Below are 12252 nucleotides of genomic sequence, written 5' to 3'. Positions count from 1 at the left end.
CAGAAATAAGAACGTTCAAGGTTTGGCTACCACTAAAGATTCTAAAGATCCTCCTAAAAGCAAACCTTGAAAGTTAAATTTCAGACAGAAGAACAACTTTAGACAAATGATTATATCAGAATTTTAGAACCCTCCCCATGAATTTTCATCACCTTTACCTTAATCCTCCCTTGATGTAACACAGCAAAATAAATGAAACCCGTGAAAAGTCATCTGCTGCAATATATATTTTAATTCAAAGTGAATCTCGACAGTAATACACCATAAATTCTTATTTTGACACTCACCAAAATAGTCACCTGGAAAACCCGCTTTTTGTGACAAAGTACAGAAGGCTTGGTCACATTTAAATCACTGAGAACTAGAAAGAAATACTATCGCAAACTGTAAGAGACATTACATCCATAAAAAATTTTCCCAGTCCTCATATTGTAATATTGCACAGTGCAGTTGCTACATGGCGAACTAGTGTAGCATAGAAATCCAAAGCAAAAAAAAAAAAAAAAAAAAAAGCCACAAGTCTACAAATTGTTAAACAGTAACAGTTCAAACTTATTAATCAAGTCTCTATCACTGGGTATTTCTAGAACAAGTCTTCCTACAGCTTGCAGTGTGATTTAACTTTTACTTAACACAAACCAAGTTAATTAGCAGTAAAAACAGAAAATTTAAAAATTAAAACCAAAAAAAGTTAATACAGTAGCATATTTGACCATTAAAACACCCTGAAGTAAAGTTAAAAACCGAACACAAGAAATTCATATAAAACCTTGCAAATTAGAGTAATATGCAGATATGCAGTTCTGTAGTCATGCAGTGTTTTATTTAAAAAAGGCATTAAAATGGTAACGTGTATAAACGCTTCTCAGAGGATGACTTTTTTCACAGAAAAGGCCCTCACCCTGAAAGCTTTTTCTTTTTTTTTCTTTCTAGAGATGGGCCCTGGACACTTGGGGTGACAAGATTCCATTCTCTCCGAGTGTATTGCAGGACAGGAGAAAAGTCACTCGGTATACTGAATTTAAGCTGTGGCAAGATCCTAAATATTTCATTCTTTGAAATGCAAGCATTTCTAGAATTATAACATATAGGAAGAGCAGCAGATCTAATTTGGGGAGCATTTACAGCAACTTTTTCCTTGCATACAATAGGGTACTCTTGTGGTAGACAGAAAACTGTGTTGTTTCAACAAGCACATTAGCTTAAAACCCAAAGCACAGTAAAAAAAAAGTACAGTAAATACATCAGACCAATGAAAATCCCCATGGCCCCGGAAAAAAATGCAGGGTTTGTTTGTTACCACAATACAAAATTCTTTTGCTCCACTTGCATTGGTGACTCTTGGTGTGTCCATTGCCTGCAATGGAATAAGCACCAAAAAAACATTGCTTGCCAACACAAGGGAGTGAACAGAAAACTTTCTGCTGGACCATATAGCACAAGTGTCAAGTGGTAAGGTGGATATCCAATTTGAGCATTTCCTTGACTCCCTATATTTAGGCTTTATGTACTTGTTGATAAGATTTCAAATTCCTCAGGATAGTTTCTCATGTATACTTTATATACACACACTCGTACAAAATGCATAGAGTCGATTACTAAAAACACTGAAACATTTGGGAAAAGTTAAGTTTCTTGATTTCCAGTGTGATTAAAAATGTACTGCTGGTATTTTTATTATTTTTTATGATCTAATACTGTTGTATTTTAGTTATTACTTAAAAAAATAAATCAAATGTAGGCACATTTATTTCATTCGGACATTCATTAAATAAAACACTGCTTGTGTTAGTGGAGTAAAGTAAAAGATTACCAGTTATTAGCTTATTGACACAGTTAAACTCAAATGCTTTTGCACTCTTATTCCAGTCAACATTGCAAGGATTGTATTCCAGATTTTGTTTTTAAAAAAAGTTAAGTCAAGCCTGCAAGATGCAGCTTCTTAAGTGTCTACACAATGCCAATATGAAAACATAAAAAAATTAAGTTACATCAATACATCCACTTATATGCAGTGATGAGCTCAAAGTTAATGGAGATAAAATACTGATGCAAATAACACACCCAAGAAAACCATATGCAATCATTTTCCATCATTTACAGTATAGTAGTTACGACACTTCAAACATGAAAACAAAATTTAAAAAAACAAAAACAAAAACAAAGAAAAACCAACCAAAAAACCACCCAACAAAACAAACAACAAAAAAAAACCCCACAACAAAACCTGGCTTCTATTTCATGTAATTAGACTTGTACAGAAATTAGAAGGCTAAGAAAGAACTAGTTAATCACCTAATTTCACAGCTATCTGAAGTGGCAATCATTATATAGCAGCTTATCTATGATACATTCAAGATAAATGATACAATTTATTACTTGCCCATAAGCTAAAACACAGCCTCAGCTTAATACCTTCCGTAAATCCCATCTCTACACTACAGTATACTTGAGGTCTATGAAAAGTAGCTACCTTTAACAGGAAATGGATGATTAAGTCTTTGGTGCTGCAAAAGCAACTTCATTTGAACAAAACAAAAAAAAGACACACTTCCTAAGGAAAAAAAATAATGCAAAAAGCATGTAATTTACGTCCCTGACGGAATGTATTAAATAAGCAAACACCCGCAACAGGCTAAAACAAATATTATAATGTAAAAAGGCTAAAAATCTCTCCCATGCATAAATGAAAGATTGCACACAAAGAACTCACATCTCTTCAAGCTTCAATAGTAAATATTCTGCTACTAGTTATTAAATACTGCATGGCTTGCTCAAGCTAAGATGAAACCACACCATGGATCAATGAGCACTTGGCTTTTTCTTTCATTAGCTAGTCAGTCATGCCTACCACACCTCTAAACATTGTTATTTCCAATTAGACAAACACCTTAAAATCAATCACTTAGGCTGTACTGCAGTTCCATTTACCAGTATGAAATACTGTGTTGTGTGTCACTACTCAATAGCTACTGAATCAATTTCTCTTAAGCACTGCTAAAGTCTTGTCTTGAAGCTAGATCAATCTGGGGGTAAAAAAGACAGCAAAATTCAGCTACAGCAAAACATGCTGTCTCCTCAATATGGAAAACACACCCAATACGAAAATTATACCACACAAAACCCAAAATGAGCATTACGCTACCAAAAAATCAGCAGATCTGAATTTTTTAAGTGCTGCAGTCCTCAACATTAATATATAAGTAATAACATTAACAACCTCAAATATTTAAGGCACTATGTGTGGGAACAGTTTACAATGCAGCCGAGATTATTAGGACAACAACATTGAAGAGCAATGTTTAGGCTTTCCTGTTGTTTTTTGTTTTTTTTATCCCATGCAAAAGACACATGCAATGTGAAGAACAACAGCTCAACTTTTAGATAAGTGACTCAACATTTAAACACCAAGATACGCAATACAAACAAGTTACTTCTACACTGTACTGCTGACATATGTGCATCTGTTGCTCTAGTTCTGTACACTGAATGGCTTCCCAAATGTAGACGTGTCTTGCACTAGTTAGAAGGCAATTTTATAAAAAATAGCAGGAGCAAAACCAGATTTCTGCTCCCATAAGTCACCTGTCTAAAGTTACTATATAAGAAGATAACATGACCAAAGAAAGACGTTATACCAAATGTGCAAAACACATTAAAAGTGAGTTTTCTTAAAGCTCAGAGTTGTTTAAATTGCACCCAAGTCTACATGATTAAAAAAAAAAAAAATTTCCTGTTGTGCCATGGCTAATATTTAATAAATACCATGTTTCTTCTTAAATCAAACTTCTGTATCATTGAGCTTCCTCAACATACTGTATTTGAGTTCTCACATAAATGGATACTGGCTGAGTTTTGTAGGACTCAGTGGAAATCCTGTGTAAGCAGGGGATGCTGCAATGTACGAATGTGGGGGGAAAATTGGTTTGAACTGAGTCTGATGGATGGTTGGGGAAGGCAAGAGACGGGGGTTTATGCCAACTGGAACTTGGTGTATTATGCCACCGGGGTGAGATATGTTGTAAGTTGGGTGCTGTAACAAGGGTCTTGAGGTACACGGCGAGGCGAGGAGGTGGGCAACAGGAGCAGCAGTACTAAGGGGTGCTGAGGATGGGTATGGAAGGATAGCAGGCTGTCCTCCAAGGTGGGTGCTTCCAGAGAGATGCGCGTGCACCGCCGTGGGATTTGGGCTTCCTTGAGGAAGGGAGAAAGCGTGAGCGGCGAGGCTGGTGGGGATGTAAGGCTGCTGCCTCCGAGGAGCCTGGTTCCCATTCCATTCCTGCAGCCCAGACCCAAAGTGCTGAACCTGTCCACACAGAGAAATGAGCAGCTCTTAATACTTCCAAGAGTAAAGAGAGTTTGAAAAATGGAATAATGTACTAAAACTAGTCAACTTAAAATCAAGAGGAATATAGAGACGGGAATAATTAAATGCTTAAACAAAATAACAAAAAAAAGAAACGTAGTAGCTGTTTAAAAAGTAGCACAGACAGGAAATCTGACAATAAGAGATGGTAAACAGAACACAAGTTATTTAAATGCTCTTGCAAAAAATAATAATAATAAAAAAAGGATAAAATGCCATGCTGGGCTGTTTTAACAGAAATACCATGTATCACATGAGCAAGGTGCTTATTCCACTCTACTCAGCACTGGCTTGGCATCAATTGGAAGTGCTGCACTCAGTTTGGGCACCATAATGAGGCACAAAGAGGACAAATAGGAGAAAAATTTTAGAGGAGAGCAGAAAAAATAATAAACGGATTGAAAATATCTGAGACAACTATGCAAACAGAATTCTAGGGCTATGATCACAGATAGATGAGGCAATTATTAACAGTTATAAAGAGAAAGACTAATATCAATTACTCCCATTAAATGTTCCAGACTTCAAACTACACGGGGCATCTACCAAAGAAGGAAGGATCAGCATAAATTTTTGGAAAGAAAATAATGTTCTACACTTCCTGCCAAGACACTGAAGAGCTGCAGACATTGAAGAGATTAAAAATTAATACTATGCTGATCATATTAAAGTTTGCTTAGAATTAATTAAACCAATCCTTCTACATAATCATGCAGAAGAGGGGATTGTGTCACCCACCTAAATGTTTCTTTCAATCTAAACTATTCAAGTCATTAATGGTAAATCCTCTTATCTATGTACAGCATGCCTGCGTTTAGTATTTATCATACAATTTAATATCCACTGTTACTTTGCAAGACTTATACAAACAGGTACTGCTTTCATATTAAATGTACCTCCAGATATTTAACCAATACTCAGTGCAGCTACAGCTCAAAATTTATTAATTAAAAGGGGCTTAAACTTGAAATAATGTGTCAGCTTCAGTTCTCAGCCACAATAGACACATTCACTGTGTTACTACATGGGTAACAATAAAAATAGCTCTTAAATTAACTTTGGGTGTCTTCCAGCATTGAATTGAACTACAGTCATGCCCTCTTTACCCCACACTAGCTTCACTATCTGGAAGCAAAGATAAGAAATAGTTGGGTTTGTTAAGCTCCATCTCACTTCTGGGTACACAAACTACAAGCATTTTCATGCATGCTACTAAAAGAAGAAAATTGAAATACAGCTGCAGTTTTTAACTGCACACTATAAGCATTTTAGCATTTGTATGAAGGAAAAAATATGCAAACATTTTTCATTTTGTCTCCTGCTCTGATTCTGTGTAGGTACTGATAATTTTCCCAGTGTGGCTCTTCTGTAATAAAGTCATCTGCCTTCAGAAAATAACCATAAGTGAAAGATACTTAAAACTTGCCGAATAAATTGAAATCAATTTTTCAAGATTTGAACACTTCTGTAATCAAGCTGTTGTAAACCTGTAGCTGCCATTGACAGTGACTGAAATTGTGAGTGTTCAGCATGTTTTGAACATCAAGATAGAAAAAAACACTTATTAGGTATAAGTACACATACCTGGCTGAAGTTCATGTGCTGCTGATGGAATGCTGATGTCAGTTTTTGCTGACGGCTCCCTGCAACAGAAGACTGGTTCATTCTTCCCAGGACAGACCGACCCTTTTTCAGTGGCTGGCATGTAGCATCTGCCAAGATATAAATGAACAAAGGTATGGTTTTGTTGTCACTATTCGCTTCTAAGAAAAGTTAAAGTTTCAATCACTTCAGCATATAGGGAGAAATAATAAAATAATACACTAATTAGAGTAAAAAAGAAAGCTGAAGAGTTTTGAAGTTTTATTACAGATTAGCAGTTAATTGAGTGGGTCAAAAATCTTCATGTGTATGGCTGGTAATTCAATATTCAAACTCCTATTCTTATCTACTGGTATAGGAAGAAAAGGTAACACCTGAACTTACCTGTATTCACCATCTGCTCATCAAGATGTAACCTGCTTTCAAGTCTCATTGGTGGTACCACTACTGTGCAAACAGCTGATTTGGTTTCAGGATTAACTGATGCTCTTGCTTCCTTATTTTTATTAGTATTAGGTACAAAGCCATTTTCCACAAATGGGCTGTCATGTCCTGAAGAGTCTGAAGTTGGGGAACCATCCACTGTATCACATCCACTTTCCTGTTCATCATCTGACATACTATCAAAAAAAAAGTATTGCATTGAAATAAATACACATATTGATGCATTTTATTTAATTACCACATTAAATTTATGGAAATGAAATTACTCAAAGGTGGATAAAAACTTTGCATTTTAATTATACAATCACAACTGTTATACAATATATACAATCACAAATAAATCAGCTCAATAATAAATAAATCATTTCAATATTCAGACTCATTCTATCCACAAAGTGCAGGGGTCAGAGAAAGGACATAACTTCTACATAGAGACTTAGACGTGTAACTTAAGTTGCACCCACTTTCTAATTTATTTTTTAAATAATCTTGAACTTACTAACTACCTGCAATTTAGATTTTCAGGTCAAATAAAAGGGTGAAGAAGATTATTTTGTTTCTTTTCAAATCAAAACACAATAATCTCCCAACAGCTATTGCACCAGCAAATGAGAACATACTGATCTAATTTCCTTTTCTAGAAATCAGCCACATCTCAGTCTGTGAGAAGCCATCCCTGGGGCCCCTGAGAGCCAGGATGGGACAGACAGCACAGATGAAGCAATCTACAGTGGCAGGCAGCTCCCTGTAAAAACATCTTACATCAGGGAGAATTTCTGACTGTGTCACAGGTCCATGTCCTATGAGTATCACAGAGATGGATGTGCTCATGCTAAACTCTGAGGTACTGGGGTAATGTTGAATGTTTTTCAAAGATTGAATTTTTAATAACGTGCAAAGCTGAAGGGTTACATGGACATCAAGCAGCGAAGATAACAATACTTAGAAGCTGCTGATATGAACAGTGTTAACATAAGTGAAGCTTATTTTGTAGAAGAAAAAAGCCAATGTCTTTAAAGATTCCAATGCAAGATACACCAGGTGAGAGTAAGAGGGTGCCAAAACTATAGATGTTCTGGTAACTTTAAATCTGTCACACCCTACTTTGGCTTACTTAATTTTGCAACCTTAGAAGACTTTTGTTCCAAGGGAAGTTGCATGCAAAATGTTTATATTTTTTGTGCAAACATTGTTCATTTACTATTCTGAAAGCTTTCAATGTAGGAAGACAAATCTGTTAGAAATGATAACAGAACTATTTATGCTGTGCAACTGGAGGGCAATAAATTAATTTTTAAATACATCATTTAGCTTCACCAGATGGCAACATAACAAAATGCTCTCATTTTTTATTATAGACCAAGTCTGCTACATACCAAGATCTTTGCTGAAAGAGCTCAGCTCTTACCTGTTGGATCTCTTGCAAGGAGATGGACTGGACTGGCTCGAGGAGCTGGTGCTCAGAGTGCTATCAGGACTGCTGAGAGAACACACACGGTCAATGTTCAGGCTGTTCTGGCAGGCTTCACAGTCAAGGCTACCTTTACACCTACCACACAAAAAGACAGTAAGCAAACATACCATCTCTCATTCATTCTTTCTGTATGCCACTGATTTAGGTGTAATTACGAAATTAAAAGTTAGCAAATATTAGAAAAGACCCCCTAAATGTAAAATAATATCTAATTCCTTGTCTATTTTACATTCAAGATGTATTTTTTAACCTTCTCAGCAGTTCTGCTGGAAATTCTAGACTAAACATGCATTTTTTTGAAACCTACTTAATGTATAAATTTCTTATTGAACCAATACTAGAATTAGTACATAAAAGATTTTACTTCAACGGTTCAGAGCTTTGAAACATTTGACAAAATATATATATTTAAAATACAAGTTCTTCCAGCTCAAAATAATTACAAGTGAAAATGAAGTCAAACAAGCATTAAACTTCTGAGCCCTCATTTATAATGATACATGTTTCATTGATAACTCTGTGAAAGAAAACTCCTTTGGGAGACCACACACAGCATCTGCTTTTATATCCAACTACCCACTTTTGCATATTGTAAAAGAAATATTTTTTACCCATATTTATGTAATGTTATCTAATGGAATGTTACTGCTAGAATGATAACTTGATTATACAAGGCACAAAAGCTTAACTTCAACAAAAAAATTGGGTATGACAGCATTAGGCAAAAAAAAAAAAAAGGATGCTGAATATGAAAGTATTGTTTTGACTAAATATGTTACAAATGATTGATACAATTATAAATTGTTTCCTGTTGCAAACATCTAACATACACAGATTAACCAGGGATGCTTTTGAAAGTATTTTTCACTTCCAAATAATACAGTGCTACAGAGTTAACTTCTCAGCTAAATTTCTATTAGAAAGATACTGTTTGTCTCCCTTTAACTCAGATTCATCAAACACAGAAGCTATGCTAAGACAGCTATTCTTGAGCAACACCTTAATAAAAGCAGACATTGATTCTTACTCTCTCAGTGAGTGTGTTTGTCCTATGTCATCTTCATCAGTGTCACTGCTGATGGTGATCACACTGACTGCTGGGCTGGGGGAACCAGCAATGAAGATGGCTGGGCGCTGTTTGCTTGAAAGAGATGAATCAGGGTCCAGCCTGACAGATGCTTCACAGCAGTTACTTTCCTGTCTCTCCGAGTTATGATTGTCCTGTGCTTCTATACAACTTATTCTCTTTACAGCCTTTAGGTTAAGTATCTTTGGAGATATAAAGGCTGAATTTTGGATGTTGGTATTTTGTAACACATTGCTCCTGCAAAGAAAACACCGTTCAATATTTAGTGAATCTCTACCAAGACCTGAAAGCTACAATTTTTAACAAAAACAAGGAAAACATTGGCTAAACCACAAATTTTCTGAACTAATACTTAGAAAAATACAAATCATTAAACACCGTCAAAAGTGCTTGGCATAGGTGATTTCAGACACCAATTAAAAAAAAAAAAAAGCCCCTAACTACATAATATTTAAAACTGAAATTTGCAACATGGAATAGAACACATTGAAAATCCCATTTTCTTAAAAAAAAAAAAAAACAAAACCAACTAAAATCTAAAATTTGGAAAAAAAAACAGAGCAAAAAGCCCAAACAAAAAAACCCCTATCCAGATTTTCTGAAAGGCTCTCCCTGAGAACAAAAAGTTATCCTTTGTAACAGGTGTGTTCCCTTTTATTAAGCATTCCAGACCTTGGCAAATACTCTATGGCAGTGGGGCATATTTTCTTCAGCAAGCAGCTAAAGTATTTTTGGCCTCCAGTGAAAGGAGGACTCGTCTTAAGACAAAGAATACTGCAACTCTGTTACTTTGTATCTCTATTTCTAGTTGTCTAAGCCCGATATATCCTTGTGCACATAAATTTAGGAATATCTCATTAGAGCTACCTCACTATGTTCTTACACCTTTTCAAAGGCTATAAACACAACTTTGCTATCATCATAGGCATATACCAATCAACAGGAACTGAAACTTCTTACTACTGCAAGTATTTTTCCATAGTTTATATTACCAAAACAACACTGAAAACCAGGCAGAAAAGGGCAAATTTTCCCAAAGGATGGGTTGATTACAATTCTAACTAAGAAACATGCCACTTTTACATCCTGTTCCCATGCCCACTGAACTACAGATACAGTATTTTTGAAAGTTAGAAGTATTCTACCAACCTGTTCTGACACAGTTTGTTCCTCTTGGTAGCTGCAGGCTGAGGCCAGACAACATGTGCAATGCCCACACTAATTGGCTGAGGGGCAGATAAGGTTATCTGATGTGTTAAAAGAGGCTGTGGTATCACTGAATTGTAGTGGGTGCCCTGGGTAATCATCTTCCTGAGGAAAAATAAAGGAAGTTTCAAATTGCAAGCCATTTGCATCACGTCCATGCTTCTTGTTAAACCAAAGCCATTAAGGTATTGCACAGAAACACGTGGGCTTACCCCCAGTCTCCAAGCCTCTGTGGACCAGCCACAGGATCAGAGGCCAGAGATGTAGCAGGAGCTGCCACTGGTGCCACTTGCTGCCATGCAGGAACCAGTATTTGCTGGGTTTGATTCGACCATGTCTGTTGTGAAGCAGAGAAGATTTCATGACACAGAGAATCACTGAACTGACATTGACTGCTTGCAGTTCAGCACAAAGCAGGAGAGGGACTGCAATAGAATTCTGTAGAGCAAAAACATTTACTACTAATAAAACAGATCAGATTTTACTTAAAAGAAAGCCAACCTGAGAAAGGATGCCTGCTCGGATCTGTAGTGGCTGAATTGCGTGGGCTTGGGTCACCAGTGGAACCGCATTGTCCACCCGCAGGGAGAAACTGGTGGGTTTGCTGTGGTTTGTAGGAATTCCTGCCAGAGACAAAAAACACATATTCAAGTATTATGCAAAACACCAGTCTTGCACATCTTATCTGAGCAAAATGCAGACATAAAGGATAATTTTATAACATTGCTATTTTTTCTTGATGTGTTTATGATCTAATTCCATAATTTAGACTTTCAAGCTAAATAAATCAACACCCATAAGATTTTTGTGCCATTACTTATCTGCACAAATATTTAATGCTGTTATTTCTAGAAAGAAATGCCAATAGCTACTATTTGGAAACAGACAGTGAAATGACTTCAGCAGAAAGTTCCACAAAGCTAAGCATTTGCCCTTTATCACAAATTACATTAAAAGTATTTGAAAGGAAGCAGACAAAAAGAAGCAGCATTGAATTTCAAAGCTTCTCACAACTCAACTCCTGCATATCTCATGCTCTGCATTTCCAGCAAGCTGAAACCCATTGCTCTTAGCTTTTATAGCTGGCAATGCCACATGTACAATGCTCCCATTTGTTACCATCTCTTTTGTGGGAAACCATGTAAAATTTTCTGTGTATGCCAACAAATATTTGCAGTATCCATAACCCTACTCCTCCCTTCAAAATAATGCAAACTGCAGAACTGTTGAAATATTGCCACAAGAGCATAATAAGAAAAAGATGCATTCTCATTGTCTATATAGATTTTATTGCATGAAACTAACAGGTGTATAGCAAAACTGGTAACTACTACTAATAATAATTTTTAAGAAAAATGTTTAACTAAAATGGAAGAGGAATTTTTTTCAAGCAATATTGCAACAGAACAGCTATGCTAGAAGATAATGCTGTCTAGTCAGATACATTAATTTCATCTGCTAACTGAACTTTGTGTCTAAGCAATGAGTGTTTGGAGGTAACTACTAAAGAACTACTAAACTGAAGATTAAAAAAAACCCCAACAACTTTTAATCTTTACAGTACAAAATGAAAGAATATCTTCAATTGATGTAATTCTCTCATGTTGTAATACAATACTAAGTTACAATAACGCAGCACAAAGCTTTCAGTTTTTAAATGCTGTTAACTAATTTTTTGCACACAGCCATCTAGAACAGCAACATCTCAACTCTGCCAGAAGTAGAGAGCATTAGTGCTTCAGATACTTGACAGAGCAGCCAATTAGGGGAAACCTTGAAGCAATGTCAGACACCATTAATATTCCTTTTTCTCCATGGCAGCAACTCAACTTGTCACCTATGTGATGTAAACAATATATGCCCTTTGCTCAAGCTGTAGCAGAACTTACATTTGGAAATTTATCATACTAAGGATACAGTACAGAGATCACAGTATTTGCTTGTATGTTTCCTTTTCTAGAATCACTTTATTCATCTGGATATAATCAAAACGGCAGGGGGTTTAATTATAGAATATGCACATATATATATATATATGCATATGCATATATACAATTTAAATAAGAAATTACT

The 12252-nt window shown here is 35.8% G+C and overlaps 1 protein-coding gene across 6 annotated transcripts in view; it reads right to left on the bottom strand.

The window, feature by feature from the left end:
* Positions 1-212: 212 nt before the first annotated feature.
* Positions 213-12252, bottom strand: part of HIPK3 (homeodomain interacting protein kinase 3) — a 62223-nt gene continuing 50183 nt past the window's right edge. For 3 of the 6 annotated variants that reach the window (XM_030451388.1, XM_030451389.1, XM_030451387.1), the window contains exons 9-16: positions 10681-10802; positions 10392-10516; positions 10123-10284; positions 8914-9210; positions 7821-7961; positions 6353-6588; positions 5951-6078; positions 213-4306 (exon numbers count right to left, since the gene is read on the bottom strand). In XM_030451388.1, coding sequence (XP_030307248.1) covers positions 3830-4306; positions 5951-6078; positions 6353-6588; positions 7821-7961; positions 8914-9210; positions 10123-10284; positions 10392-10516; positions 10681-10802 — 1688 coding nt within the window. In that variant the 3' untranslated portion in view covers positions 213-3829. The remainder of the gene's footprint in view (positions 4307-5950; positions 6079-6352; positions 6589-7820; positions 7962-8913; positions 9211-10122; positions 10285-10391; positions 10517-10680; positions 10803-12252) is intronic. The other 3 variants (XM_030451392.1, XM_030451390.1, XM_030451391.1) reach the window with 2 other exon arrangements.

Source organism: Calypte anna, chromosome 5 (assembly GCF_003957555.1).
Source record: "Calypte anna isolate BGI_N300 chromosome 5, bCalAnn1_v1.p, whole genome shotgun sequence".
Taxonomy (NCBI): domain Eukaryota; kingdom Metazoa; phylum Chordata; class Aves; order Apodiformes; family Trochilidae; genus Calypte; species Calypte anna.
This window is presented reverse-complemented; position numbering and strand designations above follow the sequence as displayed.